This window comes from Meles meles, chromosome 1 (assembly GCF_922984935.1).
Source record: "Meles meles chromosome 1, mMelMel3.1 paternal haplotype, whole genome shotgun sequence".
Taxonomy (NCBI): domain Eukaryota; kingdom Metazoa; phylum Chordata; class Mammalia; order Carnivora; family Mustelidae; genus Meles; species Meles meles.
Window position 1 is genome coordinate 19,967,195 of NC_060066.1, and position 24,768 is coordinate 19,991,962.

The 24,768-nt window shown below is 43.8% G+C and overlaps 1 protein-coding gene across 1 annotated transcript in view; it reads right to left on the reverse strand.

Annotated features, from left to right (window-relative positions):
• The window catches only part of DEPTOR (DEP domain containing MTOR interacting protein), a 135,242-nt gene that overhangs the window by 24,921 nt on the left and 85,553 nt on the right, over positions 1-24,768 (reverse strand). Inside the window, exons 5-8 of the mRNA XM_046006184.1 lie at positions 18,879-19,064; positions 16,666-16,800; positions 11,978-12,048; positions 9,519-9,623 (exon numbers count right to left, since the gene is read on the reverse strand). Of these exons, the coding sequence (XP_045862140.1) occupies positions 9,519-9,623; positions 11,978-12,048; positions 16,666-16,800; positions 18,879-19,064 (497 nt within the window). The remainder of the gene's footprint in view (positions 1-9,518; positions 9,624-11,977; positions 12,049-16,665; positions 16,801-18,878; positions 19,065-24,768) is intronic.

A 24,768-nucleotide genomic window follows, 5' to 3' on the forward strand; every position in this document is an offset into this window, starting at 1 on the left:
CTGCTGTATGACATCCAAGCCTGACTCTGTCCTATGACCCAGCTCTGGGTACCACCTGGAGACTTGAGCCCTTGGGAATATGGGATGGGCCACAAGATAAGGAATGAGGAGGATAGGTTGGATGAAAGGAAGGAGAATGACTCGCCAAGATAAGTCAGATATGGTTCTGGGAGATTCTGAAAGTGGGGGAACTAGAGGTGCTTGTAATAGGCTCACTGAATGAAGCCAGTGAGAAAGGACCTGTGTCCTCCTCATCATGGTGGCAGCTTTCTAGAAGAGCACAAGAGGAGAAACATTTGGGAAATGAGAGAAGCAGGAGGATTTGTGGGTCACAAGGCAAAGGGAAACACGGACTGTTAAGGCCAGAGCTCAGGGAACTAGAAGGATCAACAGACCTGAAGTAATCATCAGGCTTATGCTATAAGCCTGATCCCATTGGATGCCTCTTAGAGACGCCCGTGTATTCACACTGTGGGGAACGGGGTAGGACAGCTTGCCTCCCTCACCAATCCTGTGAGGAAGACTCCACATCTTTCCTCATTTACAAGATGAGATAAAGGCCCAGAGAAATGAAATAATTTGCTAAACATCACAGAGACATGAGGCGTGCAGCCAGGAATCTATCTGACTCTAAAAACCTGAACTAATTTCTGGTGACAGAAATCATAACAGTGAGGCACGAGGGAACTTTCTGGAGTGCTGGAAATGGTCTTTGTTCTGAAGGCTGTTACACAAGTGCATGCATTTGACAAGGTTTATCAAACTATACACTTAAAAGCTGTATATTTGGGTACATGACCATTGCAATTCAATTTAACACAATTTTATAAAGCTCCTGATATTCCTTCCCTAACTCATCCATTCTCATTAGGTGCGACTTAGTCCCCAAAGGTGAAAAACTGCCCCAAAAGAGAGTGTGAAAAAATATTCCTCTTTTCATGTACAAAGCATACACACGTGTACACACAGGTACACACACACACACACATAGTGTACATAAACAGGAATGCAGTGTATCTGTGTTATCCAAACTTCATGGGAGGGATGATTAGGGGGGAAATGTCTTAAAAAGGCTCCTTCGGGGAAAGATAATAACAAGTAAGTTGAGAAACACTCTACCCTATCTCGTTGCTACCTCTCCTTCCAAAATTCTCTTCACACTATAGTCTAGCCATGGCTTCCATTCTTGTCTTCTGAGGAACCACGATCCTTTTTTGGGTTTCTTCTATATGGACTAAACCCTTTGTGTGTATGTGTGTGTGCATGCATGTGTGTATAGCACACGTGTGCATAGAATGCACACACACACACACATACACAAAGGGCACACACACACTCAGGCTTAGTTGACTTCTCTCCACTCTCTAGATCTCAGCTCAAGCATTTTTCCTGGGGGAAGTGTTCCCTGTCATTCTTCCCACCACCCTACAAAAATGAGAAACTCCAGTCCTTTTCTTCATAGCTCTCATCTGTTTATAATTATATATTGAAGAGTGGAATTACTTGATTAATGTCTTTCTTCTCTGGACTGAAAATCCCATGAAGGCCTGACACAGTGTTTGGTGCATGGTAGGTGGCTAGTACCGACTTGACAAAGAACTGTGCCGAGTTGCCCTGTCTTCTGGAAGGCTGTCAGACGAGGACGTGAAGACCACCCTCTATTAAGGAAGGGCACAGAGCAGCAAAGGGTTCTGAGCTGAAGCCCTCAGAAGTGGCCTCTTGTGCAGGCAGGGACCCCCTGCAAAGTGGTCTTTTCTCCTCCAATGCTAGTCACGCCTAATGATGAGCAAAGGGACACTAACCCTACTGCTTTCTGTCAACTAAAGGACAAGATGGCTAGAGGCATAGCATGCTGCATAAGACATCACCTTTTATTCCTACGCATGAATTTCCTGAACTCAACTGGAAAAGAACTACCTTTAACACAGTTAACAGAAAGCATTTTTTTCTGTGTGGACCATGATCCCACAATTTGCTACTTGAATGCCCGAACTGTCTTGGTTAAATTAATTAGGAACTTCAGGTGGTTTGCCCAACCTGGCCTCTCTTGGTTCAGAAGGAAAAGTCCATGAGAGATCTAGGTTTGTTGCCATGAGGAAGAAAGTCCAAAAAGCGGGATTTTTACTTTTTTTCTTCTGTATAAGAAATAGGAATTTCTGAAAGCATAAAAAAAGAACACAATGACCATGCATGCCTTACTCTGAGTCAGATAGCTCTGTTTCTATATAAACATGCAAAGAAACAAACAAAGAGAAAAGAGGCCCCATAAGTCCACATCCATCAATTCATCACAGCAGGAAACACGAGAAGAAGCCAGGAGTCTTGAAATCGCTCCCGACTGTTGGCACGGGTTGCATAAAAACTTGAATACTGTTTCTCACAGGATTTAATTATCCCCACCAGAAAAAAGGAAACTTTCCAGAAAAGAGCAAGAATAGCTTTTGTGCCTTATTTGTAAATACGACTCAAATTTCTTCCCAGTGTGAAGGCTGAATGGTTTACCCTGATAGAAGGTGATTAAACTAACACAAACGAATATTCTGCCTCTTTCACTTGGGTGACCCAGTAAGATCTAGAGCTGACCCAAGTGAGAGGTTGGTGCCAAGAATAAAAATTGTTTATTTGATCTTCAAGCCAACACAGGTGAACACGTGACTGCCCTAACAATTCATTTGAATTAAATACAAATTCTTCCCACAGGAGACATCCAAGGTCATGCATCCATGAGTAATTTGCAAGAGTTCAGCGTTTTGTTGGGATATATCATCTACTAAACTCTGCCTCGTGGGATTGCATTTTATGAAATAATGCAGTAGGAAACATTAGTAGGGCTTTGGGGCAGCGAGACCAGGTTTAACTCTAGTTCTGATGTTTGCAGACGGGGTGACTTGGGGAAAGAGATTCACTGGGTCTCAGTTTCATGGTCGGAAGAACGCTTCCCTTCCACCTTCAAAAGTTGGAAGAACAATAAAAGAGAGAGTGCGTATGACATGTGTGGGGACAAAATGCAGGTGTTCAATGGGTGAACTTCTCAGCCTTTCTATGGAAGCACAGATTCATTGGATCATTCAAAAATTGTTTCCAGCCCTTATTAAACTCTAGGAATTGTGCTAAGTACTGGGAACATAGTAGTTAAGACAGACAAGGTCCCTACATTTATGGAGCTATTAGAGACAGGTAGATAATAAACATGTAAGTACTATTATCAGATTCTGATAAATACTATGCCTTAAAAACCCAAGACACGGTAATAATGGGAAAGAGTTACTGGAGGAAGATAGGGAGACTATCCCAGGGTTTTTAGGAAGCTCCTCTGAAAGACTGACCTTTAATCTGAGACTTTAATGACAATAGTAGAGCCTGTCGTCCAGTCTTAGGCAGGAAAACTTGGTACTTGGGAGGGACACCTGCAAGGCCAATGGAGTCTTATATAGGCAAAACAGGGTAGAAGTAATGTTATTCTCAGCAGGGTCCAGATCATGGACACTGCAGTCCAGGGGAAGGTGTCTGGACCTTATTCTCATTGTAATGGGGAGCCATTAGAGGATTTTAAGTGCCAGAATCACTTGAATAGATTTATTTGTGGGCAGATGAAGATATAAGCATGATGTATTTGTGAAATGTAAAAATTCTCCCCTGTCTACAGTGGAGAACAGCCACTAGAAAATCATGTAAAATAAAGTTATGATAGACCATGTGGACCAGAAATGGGTTTCAACTTGATGTGATTTTTTAAAAAAAGGATGTCATTCAAGGTTGTGATGTGAAGCCATGTTTAAGTGATGGCCATTCGACTGTGGCCTGCAGTCTCGTGGAAGACACTTTAATTCTTTTCAAAGTAGAAGAAAAGAAGGAAGAAATAGAATTATTCCTCCTGGAACCGTTCCTTTCTCTAGGATTTTAGTATTCAGATGCTGGTATTAAATGGCCTTAGGTACAGAAAGGGCCTAGTATGGTGCAGGGTCAGGCACACAGAACACACTCCATAAATCAGAGATCCTTCTCTTTCCCCTTCCCCCTTTTGCCTTGAAGGAAACCACAGTCTACTGCTCTGGAATTCCTAAAGGTGAATGAAGAGTTGCCAAAGAGAAAATGTAGCAAACAACCTCTTCTAGTTGAAAATGTACTGAATGCTGGGGGAGCCTGGGTGGCTTAGCCAGTGAAGCGTCTACCTTCTGCTCAGGTCATGATCAGGAGTTCTGGAATCGAGCCCCGCATCGGGCTCCCTGCTCAGTGGGGAGTCTGCTTCTCCCTCTCCGTCTGCCCTTCTGCCTCCTCATGCACTCTCTTGCTCTCTCTCTGGGTCAAATAAATACATAAAATCTTTTTTAAAAAATGTACTGAATGCTGAACGGTTGACAAAGCTTTTGATGATTCCCATATTTCGTGCTACACTGTGGAGTTGTAATGCCCAGTGATTTTATAGTTTTCATTTTTTAAGCAAAAGAACCATCAGAAGAAAAACAGCTCCAAATGCAAAAATGCTAGATCAAGTGCAAATTTTAATGACTCCTACGGCTGTTTTTTAAGGCATGGGAACGAGGAGAGGAGTCGTATGAGGCAGAACAACAAACATCTTAGAAAAGATGCAACTAATTGTTCTCTCTCTCTTTTTTTTATGAGCGTCTTGATTCAGACAAAACTAAAAATAAGGTTATAGTCTGGGGCCTCTTGTAACATCCGTTTCCTTTTAGGTCTCTGGGAACAAACATTTTCTTATGGCATGGAGAGCAAGTCATCAGAAGGGAAGGGGAGAAACCAGACTAAAGACACACTTGACAAACAAGCTTGAGATCATATATAAGTCGAATAATTGACCGAAACATCTAAAATTCCATTGCATTTACAGTGGAGGTGAGGCTGGAACTTTCCCTGCTCTATAGGTTTATAGGCTCCCAGCCCTGCCTCTCGTTCATTCTCAACTGGTCTGCCCCACCTTGCAGTCCAGTTGCCTGACCCAGGTCCGCCTGCCGCAGTCAGAGGTGTAGATGGGGAGGCCTGAGAGCTGTGGGGCCACGGGGCTAGGTGGCCCAGGCACAAAGATCTCAGATGTCTATACTCCATTCTAGAGTTGCGGCCAGACTTTATCACTCTCCTGAAGGACACCTGTTCTCTGAAGTTCTTCCAGATATTCTAGAGAAGTAAATTTTAATACAAACATGAAGGTCTCCTCGCAGGAAGGATTAAGGATGCCATTTAAACCGGGCAAGGAGCTCTCCTTTGGGTCTGGGAAGGTCTAGAAGCGATAACAGGGGCAAATGGCCCTCAGTTTCTTCAGTCTGGGATCTGTCCTGTCTACATGCTGGTGGCCCACATCTTAAAACTTTCCGATCCCCAAAGAAAGGTGCCATAAGAGAGAGAAATGGTACCCATGAGAAACTTAGCTACAAAGTGATCTCTGTTTTGGCAAGTCAAGTGTGAAATTCAGCAGCCACAGTCACAAAGGCTCAGGTGCAAGGCTCTGTCCATGTCAGAAAGCTGGAGAAAACCAGGACCGTGACTTGAGGGGTGAGGCTGGTGTTCCACAGAGACAGTGACCCTGAACACAGAGCGAGGCACTTTATCCTGGGTCAGCTCCTGCCAGTCAGAGGTGCTAAACGAGGCTTCTGGCCAGAGCTTTGGATCATTCCTACCGCCCAGACCAAGCAGGTCAATCATTACGCAGGTTAGCGGGTAAGCTCCCGTGGGCTGATGTCCCATCCTCCTACTCTCCCAGGGCTCAGCACAACCAGACACACCACCCTGCAGTTTTCCTGAACAAAGGTAAAGGGCAGCAGCAATGTGACAGGTCAGTGGAAACAAGCCTCTGGGACTGGATTATAGGAACGGATTTTTATGCAAGTGGAGTTATTTGAGGGCAAGTAAATATGGGAAAATAGGAAACAGTTCAATGTTTTCTGTGAGAAAAATAATGTGCTAAGTAATTAAAGTGAATACACACCGTTAAATTATATATATATGGAAGGGCATAATATTCTCTGTCTTTTTCATTCAACCAGCAATGCAATTCAAAAATATATCTCTATATATTCATCTCAATACACAGTTTGACCAAAGGCAGTTTCTTTGGACATTTTTTTGGTTTTTATTTTTGTTTTTAAGAGAGACAGTGAGAGCAGGGGGAGGAGGCAGAGGGAGAGTGAGAGACAGAATCTTAAGCAAGCTCCATGCTCAGCGCAGAGCCCGACGTGGGGCTCAGTCTCAGGACCTGAGCTGAAATGAAGAGTCAGACGCGTAACTGATTGAGCCACCCAGGTACCCCTCTTTGAATAGTTTTAATGCTATATCTTAACAATCACAATATTTCATTTGAGTGTTTCTATTAAATCATAAAACATTGTGTTAGACAATTTAAACAAGTTTTTTGCCTGCTGGACTTACCAGAATTTTTAATATGCCAACGTGCTTTGTGAATTTCCGAAAGGGCACTAAAGTGCACAGCAGTTTGAAATAATTTTAATTACAGGGGCCCCTGGGCAACTCAGTCAGTTAAGTGTCCAACTCGATTTCAGCTCAGATCATGATCTCAGGGTTGAGAGATGGAACCTTTGCACTGGGCATCGAGCCTGCTTAAGATTTTCTCTCTCGGGGCGCCTGGGTGGCTCAGTGGTTTAGGCCACTGCCTTCGGCTCGGGTCATGATCTCAGGGTCCTGGGATCGAGTCCCGCGTCGGGCTCTCTGCTCGGCAGGGAGCCTGCTTCCCTCTCACTCTCTCTGCTTGCCTCTCTGTCTACTTGTGATCTCTCTCTGTCAAATAAATAAATAAAATCTTTAAAAGAAAAAAAAAAAAAAGATTCTCTCTCTCTCCCTCTGCCCCCACTCCCCACGGCTTGTGGGCATGTACGCACACCCTCTCTCTCTTTTAATTAATTAACTAATTAATTTTGATCACAGAACCTCAGGTCAGTATATTTTGCTGGACCAGAGAGCTGTATAATACAACTTTGGAAATGCTGCTCTAATAAATCCTGCGTTGTTCTAAAAACATACGAAAACCATTGTACACCCCTGGAGAAACTGAGACTATAAACCATATGAAATAGTAGCTTATGATGTTGGAAAAGAACCTATCAGGTTACTCACTCATCGGGGTATATACACTAAGGATGTAATGAATGGACCGATCAACAATGCCTAGAACAATAATTCATGTTAATCAATAAAGACAGACTACAATCAATTACATGGCCAAGCACAACAAGGTCTTCAACTTCAGCGTAAGTCCATCACTTTCCCCAAAGCAAACATGCTTTAGGTCAAAGGCCTATGTGAGTGAGCACACGCTTAGTAGGGAAGCATTCTGCCAAAAATAATTTCTACTAGGTGCTTTACTATGGAAATAAAATATAAAACTCTTCCCCGAGCCAAGAATTTCATTAGAAAATGACAAATTCAGCCTCGGCACAGATACAAATGCTCGCCCTTTCTGCTCCCGGCCAACTTTCCTGCCTCTGAGTTTCTTTGGTGCTGTGCCCGCTACGGACGGAGGAGGGAGGAACACAGACAGACTTGGTCAATACGGCTTCTGCAACTCAGCCAGAGCACAGCACCTGGTGAGCCCAGGCTTCCCTGCATGAATGATGGTGTTCAGGTCAGGGCACAGAGTCAACCCCTAATCCTATAGCACTGATTACCCAAAACAGCAGTCTGTGTACCCTCGAGCTGGTCTCCGCTGCATAGATTTCTTTTCCAGTGGGCACATCAGCGGAGGGTAAGTGCTGGACCTCGGAGCTGTGAAGACCCAACCCGTGCCTATCGCTTGACTGGTTTACCAGTCCAGAAGAAGGACTGACGGTGGGAGAGGATGAGAGTGCTGAAGAAATGAGCAGAGGAATGATCTGTAGCTTTCAAGCCTTCTGCATCCTCCCACAGGCCCAGATAATCAAGACATAACTATCCTCTGAGAAATGTTTTGCAGATGACAGAAGAAAACTGGGGTAGGTAAAGGTGTTTTCTGTGTTTTTTTAAGATTTTATTTATTTGAGAGAGAGAGTGAGAGGGAGGATGAGGGAGAGGGAGAGAGAATCTGAAGCAGACACCGCAATGAGCATAAAGTCCGACGTGGGGCTTGATCCCACAACCACAAGATCATGACCTGAGCTGAAACCAAGGGTCAGGTGCTTAACTGACCTAGCCATCCAGGCACCCCAGGTAAAGGTGTTTTGAAATAGAAAACCAATGCTCTCAACAACTTCTTATATGATATTTCTGTGTAAATAAAAACAAAGTCCCAGATGGTGACTATGATTACCCAGGTAAGCCCTGAGTCATTTATAGAATTGTCAAATCAGCATGCTGTCCAGCTGGAACTAATATAAAACTGCATGTTAATTATACTCTGATTTAAAAAGCTTAAAGAAACCAACATACATATATACACACACATACACACACACATATATCCTTACATATAGATGTATGTGTGTATATGTATATACATAACATAAGAAGTCTGGAAGATAGACATCAAAACGTGAACAGGACTATGCGTTACTGTATGTCAATCACACCCCAATAAAGCTGTTTAAAATTAATGTAAATAGTGGTTATCTCTGAGTTATGAAAGATTATAAGCAATTATCATTTTCTTCTGCTGGTATTTTCTACATTTTCTTCTGCTGTATTTTCTACATTTTATTGACTTCATAAGCACTACTTTAGCACCAAAAAACATTAAAAGTTATTTTTAAAAATCTTCCACCATTCATTCACTTTGTTTGATGTTTGTGTCATTCTCTGCACCTTATGAAGAGCTTCCACATATTTAACAGAAGAAGGAAATATATTACTTGAGAGAGGATGAAACGGGCTCTGAGGTAGTTACAGGACTTGTTCAATGTCAAAGATCTAGAAATTAGCAGAACCAAAATGGGAATCCCAGATCTCCTCTTCCAAATCCCATGACTTCTGTTTTCCTCTGCTCACTGCTTGCTGCCTCGCGTGGTCTAAGCATGTTCCACTGACTGCATAAATGCAGTACTTCGTATAGAACCAAAGCAGTAGAGTTATCATATAAGACTTGAGCAAAAAGTGGGGCGCCTGGTGGCTCAGTCGGTTAAGCATCTGCCTTCGGCTCAGGTCATGATCCCAGAGTCCTGGGATCCAGCCCTGCACTGGGCTCCTTGCTCAGTGGGGAGCCTGTTTCTCCCTCTCCCTCTACCTGCTTCTCCCTCTGCTTGTACTCTCCCTCTCTGGGTCAAATAAATAAAAATCTTAAAAAAAAAAAAGACTTGAGCAAAAGAGCTACTATTTTTTGTTCAAACTCAGTACTGGTGGATAGGGGAGATGAGATTAACCGAGCAAGGGCCGGAGACCAATGAGGCCCCAACACAGTGACAGGAAACCTTTTCCTCCTGGTGGCCACATCACACACTCTTGGCTTCACTTCAACCCTCTTCAGAAAGGGTAAAGGAAACTTGACCAAAATGGGACCAAACCACTCAGGGAGGGAACGTACAGATAGAAACAAACAACAAAACGAGGCTAGAGGTGTTCAGACATTGCCCAGTTGGAGGTACCTTCATTCCCGCCGCCGCTGCCGGGCCACTGGGGTCCACGGCCTGGATGTGGCACGGCTTACTTCCTCGTACCACAAAGCCCCAACCCACGGCATCACCGACAATCTGGAGAGGAAAACCACAATGAGCAATTGGCAGATGGTCTCTAGCAATTTGCCTGTCCTTCCAAGAGAAAGAAAACCAACCCAGCATTAAGGGGCGCGTCCTGACATCTCTCTCCTCTGTTCTATATGAACCTTGTGGGAGAACACGACACTTTGCTTCTATCCCAAACACAGGCGTATCAATGTGGGGGGGGGGGGGTCAAGAAAATACCTTTTTGGCAGAAAGAAGCTTCCTCTGTGAGGGGTACTCATCAGTACATAACCAGCAGGTGGTCTCTTTCTTAGGCTGTTATGCAGTTTAATATCAGACTCCAAGGGAAAATTGAGAAGATCGTGAAAACACAGTTGAAATTTCTCTCTAGACCCAAGTTTTGTTCCAAGTTTATTCTTTTTCCCCTGGATCCAATGATACTTTCCCGGTGATCTTGCTTGATCCGTGAAGTTCAAAGGAACAATTTAAGACAAACCATAAGGGACTCTTAATCTCACAAAACAAACTGGGGGTTGCTGGGGGGAGGTGGGGTTGGGAGAAGGGGAGGGGGGTTATGGACATTGGGGAGGGTATGTGCTATGGTGAGTGCTGTGAAGTGTGTAAACCTGGCGATTCACAGACCTGTACCCCTGGGGATAAAAATACATTATATGTTTATAAAAAAATAAGAAGTAAATAAAAATTTTAAAAAATAAAAATAAATAAAAAAATTACCAACGGTGCAGAATATGAAGAGTTTTGGCTTTTTTGAAACACAATTTTGTCTGCCAAGAAAATAAGTAAGTACATAAAGTTCACAATTTACAAGGAGGGGCTGTTCCAAAAGTGTTTGAAAGTAGAGGGTGCCTTTTCCAATAGAATCATTACACTCGGCAGTTACATTCCCTGGGCAACTCCCAGACATGTCTCTAATACGTACCCCAACTAAAATGCAGAAGACACACGTTCACAATTACTAGCAATGAGGGCATTTACATTTAAAACCAAAGAGAAATACTTACAAATATAATCAACTGTTTTTCATATGCTTGAGACTGATGCAAGGCAGGAAAGCAAGTGCAATTTTGGTGAACATTCTCAAAAAAAAGTGTAGGCCTTCCATTGGCTTTAGGATTTGCTGGTGTTACTAGTTCCTTATACCTAATTCACTTCCAAAATAAAGTTTATCTTTTTTTTTTTTAAAGATTTTATTTATTTATTTGACAGACAGAGATCACAAGTAGGCAGAGAGGCAGGCAGAGAGAGAGGAGGAAGCAGGCTCCCCGCGGAGCAGAGAGCCCGATGCGGGGCTCGATCCCAGGACCCTGAGATCATGACCTGAGCCGAAGGCAGCGGCTTAATCCACTGAGCCACCCAGGCGCCCCAAAATATAGTTTATCTTTTACAGACATATTTCCAATGCATTTTTTCATATCGATGGGCTAGGACTGACCCCATCTTTAAACTCCTTGGTGCCCAGAATGTGAGGCAGGCCTTGACAAGTATTTGAGAAAGACAGAGAGAGTGCAAGCACAAGCGTGAGCAGGGGGAGAGGCAGAGGGAGAGAGAAAGGGAGGAAGCAGACTCTCTGCTGAGCAGGGAGCCTGATGTGGGGCTCGATTCCAGGCCCCTGGGATTCTGAGCCGAGCTGAAGGCAGACTCTTAACCAACTGAGCCACCAGGTGCCCCCCAAAGTTAGAAGACTGAAGGAAGAGTAGAAGTGCCTTCAAGGGCACATCCACGTGGTTTTGTGCAGAGACTGAGAGAAAGAGGCGAGGAATGGAGAGTGCGTGAGGTGCTGTCAAGCAAAGCACTTGGATTCTGTTTAAAGAAAGCCAGTGGGGCTGGTAGTTCTAGAAGGAAGCCTGGAGGACCTCCAAGAAGGGCCAGGTGGCCAGGAGGGGCTCACAGGGACGCAGTGCTCCAAAATCCAGGGCTTGTATAACTCAAGACATGCTCAGCATTGTCAAAAGCACCATTACTTGCGGTAGAACAGATTATCCCATAGTTTTCTTTTCTCCCCTAAAGACTCCTAATGTCTTAAATGAATTTTGGGATTAACTGTAACACAGAAGGAATTACTGGCATTATTTGCACTGCCATTTGCCTTAAAGTCTGTAATTATATCAGACTAAGCATATAGTGGAAACCTTTTCTTAAGGGCACATCAAAAGGAGTTTCAAATGCTGTATTAATCATAAATCATGTCAAGTCCTAATGCATTTTAGTGCCCAAGGGTCAAGTAAATCTACTCTCATAATAATGCCAAAACAAAAGGGAAATTAGAAGGTTTTCAATTCTGTCCCTAAGCTACACACTGATTCACTGACATGTTGACGTGGCACAGAGAGAAAGCACGAGAAAACCCCAAATGAGGAGCCTACCGTGAATGTCTTCCTTGCGTACGGAGCCCCGGGAGTCAGGAGTTCCTCAGAAGTTACGGGTCTCTTTAACACTGTAAGACAGACACAAGGTCAAGGTGCAAACCCTTCTGGTCATTTGCTCATTCATGTAGCGGATATTTACTGAACGCCTCCTATGTGACCGTCCGCAAACAAGTGTGGCAAGGATCCCCACCTCACAGTGTATCTTTCTAGCCAAACGGGGACAGAAAACATGAGCAGGACGATGAACCCTAAGCCCAACTTAGAGACTTCTGGAAAGAAGAAATGGCACAGGAGTGTGTTGATATTTCTCTATCAAGAAAAAGTTTTCTAGTGCTCATGCTTCTTTCTTTTGAATCCTGACATGTATTCACCAGGACAAGGTTAAGACAGAGACTTGACTCCAGCGGTCCGATAGCCATGTTGCAAGAGCCACCCCCCAGCACCCCAACATATGGCACACATCTCATCTCACTCATGGAAGCTTTACTTATTTCCTGATCAATACCCTGGACTACATGGACACACTCACTGCCTCTTGCCCTGAGGAATGATGCTAGAGAAATGTGAAGCATATTCAGCGTGTGCTAGGCTCTATGCTAGGTGCTCCAAATATATGATCTCATTTAGTCCTCACAAAAGCTATCTAGCTAGGTTCCACATTGTCCCTATTTTATTAGTGAGAGACCGGAGGTTTATAAAAGTTAAATAGCTTTGTCCAGGATCTCAGCCCTCATGGGTAGCAGAATCAGGATTCAAACTCAGGCGTTGGATACCAAGGCCCAGCAGCCACTGCAACATGGGTCCTCCCATGCTCTCTTTCTCCATGAGCAGAAGGATGGGCTCAAAACCTCCAGAAGTCAGTGGTGAGCTGTCCTCCTAAGACATCCGTTCTTATCAGCTCGCTGCTGTTGCCCAGCAAGATGGCAAAGCCAGCAGCCAATTCCTGACTCGTAGGCAGCCTGAAATTCTGCTAATACCATAGTCCCTCCTTATCTGTAGGGGACACATTCCAAGACCCCCAGTGGATGCTGGGAGCCACGGATAGTACTGAGCCCTAGAGATACTACATTTTTTCCTATATGTACATATTCATGATCAAGTTTATTGTAGAAATAAGTCACAGTAAGAGATTAACACCAACACCAGCAATAAATTATAACAGAACAATATGCCATAATGAACGTCTCCATACATCCTGGGCTCACTAAGAACTTGAGAGGGGACTGCTATGGCCATCCAGAGAAGCCAGCGAATGGGGACCCAGGGAGCCTCCTTACCTAGTTAGACAGAGATCATGAACTTGGGTATCCCAAAGGAACATGAGGGACCAATGTCAAGCCCCTAACCTGGCAAAGTGCCAGCCTTCAGTTCCCTTGGCTGGCAGCATTCAGAGGTCAGGGGCCGGTCCTGGAACAAGGGAACGGCAGAAAAAGATAAGGCAGCACAGGGCAAGACCTCGATGACCCAACAGGAAGTGTGGCCCTAACAGACCCTCTCTCTGTTAAAGGCAATGAAGTGCTTCTCGTTGAGATGACAGGTAGCTGGGATGACTGGTTGCTTTTATAAAGCTCATAAAAGAGAACATGAATTTACATTCTCCCCAAAAGAAGGAGCAGGTCGAATATCAAAGAAAAGAACCTCTCAGATGAACAAGAGTTAAGAGAAGAGGTCCACGGTTGAGAACTCGGACTTTTTAATTCCCTCCCAGACAAGTTCCCCCCTCCTCCCCCAAAACCACTTCTGGGTGTATGAATTTGGATATAGAAAGCACATTGTACTGTGTGATTTATTATTACCATAATATTACTGTATTATTACTGTAATACTACTGTCCACTTCTTTAATATAATCTTTCCTTTTATTGAGCTCTAATTGACATCTAAAACTATATTAGTCTCAGGTTACAGCATAATGGTTCAATATATGTATATATTTTTGGCAAACCATCACCACAATAAGTCCAGTTAATACCTATGAATTCACATAGTTACACGCTTTTGTTATCTTGTGATAACCTTTAAGCTTTATTTTCTTAGCAACTCTGAAACAGACAATACAGTAGTACGAACTATAGGGGTCATGCTGCATATGACACCCTGGACTTACTTGTTTCCTAACAGGAAATCTGTACTGTTTGCCCATCTTCCCCCGTTCCTCTGGCAACGGCCAATCTGTTCCCTGGATATGTGAGTTGGGATTGTTTTTTCCCCCATTTTCATTCTGCATATAAGTGAGAGCACATATTTGTCTCTCTGTTTGGCTAATTTCACGTCGCATAAAGCTCTCAAAATCCATCCATGTTGTTGCAAATGGAAAGGTTTCCTTCTTTATTTTTCTTTTATGGCTGAATGATATGCGGTTATGTCATATCCCTCATCTTCTTCATCCATTCGTCTAGCCATGGACCCTTAGGTAGTTTCCGTGTCTTGGCTATTGTACATAAGGCTGTGATGAACGTGGACATGTGGATAACCTTTCAAGCTTCCGTTTTCCTACCTTTGGATAAATACCCAGCAGCAGAATTGCTGGATTATATGATGGTTCTCTGTTAGTTTCCTGAGGACCCCTCGTACTATTTCCCACGGGGGCTGCACCCATTGACACTCCCGCCAACCGTGCACGAGGGTGCCCTTTTCTCCACATCCTCGCCAACACTTGTTATTTCTTGTCTTTTTGACAACAGCCATTCTAACAGCTGTGAGATCATAGCTCGTCATGGTTTTAAATCACACTATATATACTGTGATATTTGACCACCATACTAATAAAGTAAAATAATTTATAAATTAAAATATTTTAATACACTTGCCCTTTCTTCTGTTGAAAAATAAAGAAATCTTGATGGAATTATCCTTTAGCTTTCTCTTTTTGTGTCCTTTGGAAGTTATTTGCTCATTACAAGAACATTAATCATGGTAATATCTGGTAGCTCTTTTTTTTTTTTTTTTGGCTGGCTTAGGGCATTTATACATAGTACTAAAAAAAATACATCCAGATGTAAATATAATGATTAATTTTAAATGCCTTACCATGAAGCCCTGCTTATCTGCTTGAGAATAAAAAAATCACACATGAGCTCACTGCACCCTGGGAACCCTCCCAAGAGTGAGGGAGAAGCGTGTCAGAATATGGGTGAGATGTAGGATTTATGAAGCACAGTTAAGACAATTGAGACAACCACAATGGAGACCCAAAAAGGCAACCTGACCTTTCTTTGTTGCCTGCTTATCAGCATACTTTCCCCTTTGAGCCAAGGGGGGAGGAGAAAGAGGAAACAGGGCAAACCCACCCGGGAAAGGTGGATGTGTAGTTCATTTAAGTAATTAACACTTTGCTCTGACTCTACCATTGTATGCAAATGCAAGCAAGAAAAAAATGGCATTAGCCTGGCTGACCCTTTTCTGAAATTGAAGTCTACTGCTTCTAACTCTAGGTTACACCTGTCAGATTTCTATCAAGCCTTCAAAAAGCCTATTTCTAAGAATACAGTTCTCCTTTCTCATCCTACCTTATCAGCAGAGCTCTTTCCTTGGAAAACACATGGGGGCTCAATGATTTTCTAGCCAGAGTCAGCGTGGAAGCCAGTTTCTTCATTCATTATGATTTTACTCTTCCAGCTAACCCTCCAGAAGGTAGCAAAAAAATGTTAGATTAGGTAAAATACCTAGATTTGCCTAGATAACAGTCTTACATAACAGTTTCTCCTAAAGCCCTTTGATCGATATCTATTTGTCCTAACATGTGTATTCTCTCCCCCCCCACCCCCCCCCCAAAGAGAGAGGATAGGTTCACTGAGGGAAGGGGTCATGATCTTTCATCTTTATATCCCCAAATGTGGTGATGAGAGAACAACATGAGCCAAAGGAACAAAGTCCCTTCCCTGAAGGTGATACACTGGACAGGATGTGAAAAAAAGGGAGTTGAGGGTGTTTTCAAGGCAGTGATTATTGGCACAATGGATCACATAATCTAACCCTGGCAGAGCAGTGGGTAAGGGGCAGTGAGAAGTCTGCTGTATCTGGGAGTTACAGGAACCTGCGGGCTGAAGAACCGACGGGGTCAAGGAAGAACTGTTTTTAAGCACGAGTTCATCACCCATCTTTGCGCCTAGACTTTTCTTTCTGGAACGTAAAGGTCATGGAGTTCGATGAGTAGGATCAGAAACCGCAAGGCACCAGGAGTCATTCTCAGAGAGTGCAGGGTTTGCACAGATATGTGCCTCTTCTTTGGGGGGTGCTGGGACCCAAAAGATCTTTGCATCTGCTCAAACCCTCTTAGGACTGTGGGGCTTCTCCCAGACGCCGGGACTGCCGATGTCTTCCACTGTCTTCCCAACCGCCTCTGGAAAGAGCTGCCTTGCCCAAAGTCCTGCCCTCCTCCCCAGGGGCAGCTGACATCGAATGACTGCTCAAAAATGAGGGCTGACAGGCCTGGCCATGTCACCCCAAATTGGGACAACTCTGAAGGGCCACCCCGACTCCAGAGCTCCCCCTGGAGTCAGTGGTGCAGACTGACCCTCCCTCTGCCCAAACCTCCATGTTTCCCTCCCGTTGGATGGGATGCTGGCACCGATTCCCACTCACGAGTCTCCCCCGACCCCGTCTGAGAATCTGCTGCCCGGGGGAGACCCCGCCTGCACACCTGCCCCCCTCAGCCAGAAACGGGGCTGCCTTCTGGCCACTCACCGGACTTGGGGTTGCAGAGCACCGGGGGGCTGCTGCTCAGGGTGGGGCTGCTGCTGAAGTAGCCGCTGCTCCCGCAGCTGCTCATGCTACTCCTCCGCACGGCAGACACGATCTTGATCTCCTTGCTGGGGCTGACTGTGGGGGCAGGAAACACAGCGGGTCACAGGGGCGCTGGCCTCCCCTTCCCAGCGCACCGGGGCTTGCAGCTGCCACACACCACCAGGCCAGTCCCTCTGGCCAGGAAAAGGCACCCTGGCCTTGGAGTCAGAAAAGCAAGAATTTGGGCACCTGGGGGGCTCCATTGGTTAAGCAGAGGCTTTTGGCTCAGGTCCTGATCCCAGGATGCTGGGATTGAGTCCCGCCTTGGGCTCCCTGCTCAGCGGGGAGCCTGCTTCTCCCTCTGTCCCTCCTCCCTGCTTGTGAGCTCGCTCTCTCTCTTAAATAAATAAATAATCTAAAAAAGGAAAGAAAGAAAGAAAGAAAGAAAGGCAAGAATTTCAATTGCAGCCTCTTCCTCATTTCAGTTCTTGGAGCCTCCACTTTCCCAGCTGTGAAGTGGGAATAATGCAATCCCACGGGATCAGTAGGAAGGGTGACGTGACGAACGGCAATGTACTCAGGCACATAAAATGTTATTTCAAGAACTACCGAGCCCAAGCTGAGCAGTCCCGGGAAGGATGTAAATTACCTCCGGGCTTGACACTTAGCGGATTAACAGTAATAATAAAGCCTCCTGATTTAATATGAAGTCACTAATCACCCAGAGCCATGGAAGAGGGAGATTAAAACACAAGACCACCTATTTAGCTCTGAAAGTGTATGTGGGGCAGCAGTCAGGTCTGGCTCTCTCAGAAAGGGAGGGGAGAGGGGAAGGTGTACTGTCAAATGACAGAAGCCGTGGAGAGTCCCCGCTTAGTGCCTGGAACGTGGGAAACAAACAAATGCTGGCTTTTGTGGTGACCATGTGCCCTCTGTCCTCCTTTTCATCACTGTCACTTTCAGCTTCTATCGGGACCACAAGACACAGGCAGAGCTTAGTGCTAGAAGAGAACAGGAAGAGTTGCTCGGCATTTGCAGAAGGCTGCAGCCTGCAGGGAACACACGGCTGGGATGTGTCTGAGCACAGACTGAGCCCCTGACCAGCCGGAGACCTCACTTTCCCTGAGGGGCTCTTGCTTCCTTCTTTCTTCCATCCTCGTTCTGTCTGCGGGATGAGGGGGGTTGGGGCAGAAGCACTGGAGTTAAGACAGAACTGGCATGAGATCCAGCTCCGTCCACCCTTTTCTAGCTCTGTAACCTTGGGTAAACCCCTCCACTGCTCCATGCCTCAGTTTCTCCACCCACAAAATGGGAATAAGAAAAGTCCTTCCTCTGACGATACAGTGAGAATTAGAGGAAAACTATGCAAGCAAGCTTAGCTCAGTGCCAAGGGGCACAGAAAGGTGTCAATATGGCTGCAAGGGTTCTCATTGCCTCCTGCCGTAAGTAACCAAGACACACATTTTCACTGTGCCCTGAGTTTCAGGTGAAGCCCAGATCATCCAAAACTTAGACCAACCAGTTTCTCGGGTCAATCCATGCCAAGTTTTCAGAGAGTTGAAGATAGCCATTTAAGCACTTCTGCTTCTTCCAAAGAAAGGCACCTCAAGCTAACCTTTTCTGGATGAGTGGGGTTATCTTTGTGGACACCTGTCAATGTCATTTCTGGCAGGGGTCACTGTAAATATGGGACTGTGTGACCTTCCATGTGATGTCCTAGGCTTTATGAGCTCCTCTACTTGCTTTTCACAATTTTTCTTTGTTCTGGGTCACCCCTTCCTGCCGGGTTGACAATCAGTAGTCTTTTACTTGAATATGCCCTCATAAGCCCTTATTCACTATTAAAACATAGAGCTTTTCAGTGCTCTGATTTAGAAAACTGGATCATTAATGATATGTAAGAATTGTTTATAAATGAAAAGTAAATAAAGTAGCTTGCGAGCTTAAGATTTCTATCACTAAAAAACATAATTTGATATAACGATGTTTTCATGACATCTAAATGGACTGCCCAGGAACAATATGGTCATGCTGGGTTTTTTTTTCCCCCATACTTTTTGGTTATGAATAAATAAAAAGGTGCCAAGAACAGCCTTTCACAAAGGTGAGGCATCACTAGACTAGTTCTCAAAAGACAAACGCACGTGATCACATACACAATGAAACTGACATACCAGACATAAAACTGGTAGATTTCCGATTGTCATGGCTCTGTTTCCTCAGGCAGAAGGGGCTGTCATGAGTTTCCTGAGACGAGGGCGATTTTTCATTGAGCAGCTCCATCAGTCTGCGCCTCCGCCGGAAGTTCATTCTGAACTGGTAGAGAAGGTTGCTGTCCACGAACGGGTGCTTGTTGGACACTGGGAAAGAGAAACAACGGACAAGCATGTCTGGTGTCCTGGCCACAGAGCACCGCCGCCAGGAGACTCCCTCCAGCAGGGGCAAAAGTCTTTGGAAAGAGTGTAATTCTCCAGATGCCACATGAGCTTGTAGTCCACACACTGTCCCAGGAGCTTTCCACGTGCTATGCACTTTAAAAATTTGCTAGCCCATTCCTTGGGGGAAGCATTGCCTGACTTTACCCCTGATCTAAAGTCATACTCTTTCTGGTGTTGTCTGAGCCTCTATGCAACCTCTCACTGAGCACTTATCACACGGAGCCTGCAGTGTCTGTTCATTTCTCTGCCTTGTCCACTCAACTCTAGGCTCCCTCGGGCAGTGGTCATGGCTTCATGTGGTCCCAGTGCCCAGCAAAATGCTAGTCTCATAGCCATACATCCATTTGTTTTTAAACTTTTGATTTTGAAATGATTATAGACTCAAAGAAAGTTGTAAAAATAATACAGAGACTACATATAAATTGTTTGTGTGTTTGTTTTGGTGGTGGGGGGAGGCCATCTCTTTCTTCCAACTAAGTCCCTCTGCTTAAGGGTCCAGACTGTGTCTTAATCATTCTGGCATCCTGAAATCTTAGACTACCCCGTGTTTGGCTCAGAGTAGGTGCTCAGTAAAAGACTGGTAGTGAACAGTCTGTGATGGGTAGTCGGATAAGCAATATGTCCAGAACACAGCTAACTTTAAACTGTTTATGGCTAGTCTATGCAATAGAGCTCACCTTAAACCAAGGTGTGGGTTTGTGGTAGGTCAAGAAGCGGTTACTGGGGCATAGGAAATTGGAACATTAAAGACAATGCATCTCTAGTCTTTCCTAAACTAAGTATAGTCCCTTTCAAGCCTTTCCTTTATTCTGAAATGATATCATCACAGCTTTCTTTGTTGTCCATTCATCCCTCCAATTATTCAACTCACATTTATTGACTTAGGTTGACTACATGTTGAGTACATTTTTTGTCCTGCAATTATGAAATGATGGTAAAAAGAGATAAAAGGTGGTTTTTTTTTTTAAGGTACTCATTTTGGCAATTTTTTTTTGAAATGTGAAATTTAAAATTCTGTAAATCACTAAGAAAATAATCTAACACAAACACTGAGAATCATATTAACTCATTTATCAGTAATAGTAACCAGTACAGCAGCCTCTTTAGGTGTTTCACAAATAGCATCACATCCCTTCTGGCTCAACACCGGAAAGTGAAATCTAGGGTTATAGTTGTGTTTATCATACACATTTGCTATGAGTAATTCTGGTTACATGAATATCCAAGTCTCAGGAAGGAGGGTCCCTATTAAGAGAGTCCCTTGCTAACTTTTAACTTAGTGATTCATATGGTTGTTTCACTGTCTTTAAATGGTGACTAGTCCCTTTGGCTAAATGCATGATTTTGGCCACACAGACAAATACACTTAATTCAGTGGTAGTTCTTCAATGTTCTTAATAAATGATGCATTCTTGGATTCAGGAGATGCTGAATGCATCCTGGACCAAGAGATTAGCCAGTTACATTTGGATATGATATCTACAAATAGTGGTTCTTTTGTGGATAGTCAAATTTTAATAATAAATTTACTTTATCGTTATATTCAACAATGCTGTTATAATAAAATTTTGTAGAAAAGTTATTTATTTCTGGCAAACTTTTCTCAGTGTATTGAGATCTTTTAAATCCTCAAGTTGACTTGGCAACTGTATCTTAAATTACAACCTGAAAATACACACTTCTGTAGACATTTATTAATACCTACTGTTTTCTCTTTGGAGTGTGACTTATACAAAACATTGGCTCTGGTATAAATAAATACAGAAAAACACTCTAAATCCAATCAAATTCCAGAATGGCCAAAAGTACTTTATTTTTTTTTTAAAGATTTTATTTATTTATTCGACAGAGATCACAAGAAGGCAGAGAGGCAGGCAGAGAGAGAGAGGGGAGGAAGCAGGCTCCCTGCTGAGCAGAGAGCCTGATGCGGGACTCGATCCCAAGACCCTGAGATCATGACCTGAGCTGAAGGCAGCAGCTTTAACCTACTGAGCCACCCAGGCGCCCTGGCCAAAGTACTTTAAAAAGTATTTTTGATTGAAGTGGAAATTTGGCTGCCAATTTAGTCTCCTCGGGCTTTAAACACCGAGACCTAGAGTTGAAGTCATACCTATGCTTCATGCTCCACCTCCCAAGCTCTCCACCACCTGCAGCTCAGGGGGTAAATCTGGCATCTGAGATGAATGGGTTAAATTCAAATGTCCTTATTCATCCTATTCCCTCTCCAATCCTGCAAATGACCTTAAACGTGACCAACCGAATCAGGGAAAACAAACGTTGGATGAGACAGCAGACTTGATAAGCATAATGCCAAGTGGACTGTAAGAACTCAAAAAATTAGACCTCTATTATTTTACAAGCACTGTTGTTATTTTTACAATTACTATCATGTACCGACGATGATGCCACTTGGCTTTATGGGAATTCAATTTTATGACACATGATATTTAATGCCTCACTTCCATTTTCAAGGACTCACTTGGATTTTCACGCCCGAGGAGCAGCCACGCTCTGTGGAAACGAAGGTCTCCGTGTGTTCATCCTCCAGCTGTGTGGCTGGAACAGATGGAGTCCAATTCTCCTCTCAGAATAGAAAAGTGACAATTGCATGTGCCACCTGCACTGTTTTCAATAAATTATTTGGCTTTTAAAAGGGTTCTTTTTTTCCTCTCTCTCTCATTAAAAGTTGAATGACATGAACGCTGAATTTCATGCATTGGCTTTGTTTGTGAGCATAGCCTTAGGTACAACACAGATTATTATAGCCACAAAATCTTGATGAGCCCAGGTAGACAGCCATATTATAGCAATGATCAGTTGACACATGGCTTCCATTGATTTATTCAACAACGTGAGCACCTAGTAAATCCCGCACACCATGCAGTTCTCTTTCTTAGCACGGTGGCTGGAATATGACAACGTATCTGCTCCTCCTTTCAAAAACCAAAGACTGCTAAAAGAGACATTGCTTCAGATAAGACCGAAACAATTAAGTTGGGACTCCATTACACACTCTCTTCCGCTAAGGAACTTTTAGAAACTAATATTACGCAATAAAAAGCCAAGGATCTAGAGTTCAGTGACCTCAGTTTTGATCTCAGGTCTGCCAACCTGACTAGCGAGTGCTTTAGGCAACTTACTAAACTTTCAACTTTTCACGGCTTTGCTGTGAAGGAAAAATGGGATAATGACTGTGAGAGATTTGGAATGCCTGGAATCTAGTGGTTTAATTCTTCTTATTCTTAGACTCCTAAAGATTGGCTTTAACCTTTAGTCATAAATTACATATGTAAAGTCTCAAGAAATAAACAGTGGCTAAATGACAGGAGAGTTTATATTCCAGAGGGAGAAAAGCGTTGGTTCCTCCTACACTTTAACATGACATTCACTATATTAAATCCAAAAGCCATTTGCTACATAGGCGACTTACGCTTTGGTAAACACAGAAGAAATAACCTAAACTCAGGGGGAAAAAAAGAGAAGGAAAGAAAAACCATTTAAGGGAAGGTGATTGGTGGCTCCAAAACTTGAGGTTGTTCCAATTCTTTACTTCTCAGATCCCAACACTGTACAGGACTTTTATTTAAAGTAAATATTGTGACACAAACAATTTGACAAATTTCATTCTTTGCTCCTTGAGACTATGAACCTCTAACCAGGAATAAATAAGACAGAATATTCAAAGCTGACATTCAATATCTGGTTTTTCTAGTTGTGCTCTTTCAATTATAGTTATAATTGAAAAGTGGTAGTTATTTCTCCATTCAATTTTTCAAGTTTCTGGGACTTATGAAGACTTTTCTTTCATATGGGTAGCATTCCCAAGGGGCTTGACTCGGCTTTGTATTAAATCAGACATAAAAATAAGAGAAAAGCAGGCACAGCCAAAGCTGTAAATAGAAGGTGACCTAACTGCTTAGGAAAGTGGGGGTTCTGGAAGCACTAAGCTCACAATGTTATTGATACTTGGTGAAAGAAAAGAGATCCTGATTTGCTGTGTGCTTTCCCTTTTCAGAAAGTATGAGAGAAATGTTATGTAGTCTACTACCAAAATAATAGATCAAATTGTAGAGAGTGTGGCTACATTTTTCTCTTATAAGTTTTTGGATGACTTCAGCAAACTCAAGGAGACCTTGACAGTGATCATCTACAAGAGGGGAAATTGGCTTCTTCACCACTGACACATAGAATCTAAACATGAATATAAAAATCTATCATCTTGAAACCTACAAATTCAGCTGAACATAAAAGACATTTTAAGCTACTTATCTAGTTGGAGGGAGGAAGGTCACATACTTTCATTCATCCTTGAAATGTTTGCTGGCAAATGACATAACACAAGAGGCATCGTGGAACAAGCCCACTGAATCCAGCAGTGTGATGGGGAGGGGGGTTGGGAGGGAGGGAGGGTGAGAGAATGTGCAGTCACCAACTGCTCTCTGGATGGCATTTCATCAAATCTTTTAATTTTTATTTATTCTTTAACTTTTTAAAGATTTATTTTTTTGAGAGAGTGTGAGTGGGGGTGGGGAAGGGTGAGTCAGAGGGAGAGAGAGAATTTCAAACAGACTCTCCGCTGAGTGCAGAGCCCCCCAACTGGGGGGGGAGGCACTGGATCCCAGGACTCGGAGATCATGACCTGAGCCCATATCAGGAGTCCGACACTCAACCGACTGAGCCACTCAGGCACCCAGGCACCTCCATCAAACTTTTTTAAAGGTGGTCTTGGATCTGGGATTACATAAGTAACTCAGCAGAGTGAAAAGAGGGCTTAAACAGAGGGGGAAAAGGATAATGGCTATTGCCATGAGAAGAACGATCAGCAGGGATGAGACAGGTGGCACCATACTGCAAATGCAAACTGGTGCCAAAGCTAAAAGGTCCTCCAGGTCACCTTGAATACAGGAGACCCTCAGCAGCTGCCCTGATAAGCATCCCTCAATGGTCCTCCACACAGCAGAGGTTGGTGTGGCTCACAGCTTTCCCCAGGGCAACCTGGTGGGTGAAGGATCATTCGGGACCATCCAGGCTGTCACGCCATCCTACTCCTCACTCCATTTCCTCTTGTTTGCTTTCTCTTCTCCACTTACCACATCCTAAAAGGACCATCCCCACCACCCCCAACACTGTATTGTCATTGACAAGACATTGACAAGAGTACTGACCAAACCTCAAGGCTAAACAGGTGGCGGGCATCTAGTCCTCAGATTTAAGGTCTCTAAAAGGCAAATAAAATGTGCATATGCAAGTGCTGCACCTCCCCTGCCAACAAGCCCAGAGCGTTCCGTTGTCTCAGTGTCCAGGGAAGGCTTTGCGCCCTTCGGCCTCCCTGCTCCTGATAATTCACCGCCCTTCGGAGTCCAAGCAACTCGTGTCGCTTGGTAGGCTGCAGATTTAAAAACCTGGCAAGACTAAAAAATATTGATATCATGCTTTTTAATCACGTGTTTGGTGGAAAACACACACTGAGGACTAACTATAACAGAAGATTAAAGCTATTTTTTTTTTAAATCTGAGCTACACTTAAGGTCATAATGACCCATCTCAAACCATCCTAAAGGAATGCAGGAGTTGAAAGAGCCCTGTTTCCCCAAGCAGCAGAAGTCCTTGATTCAAGAACATTAAG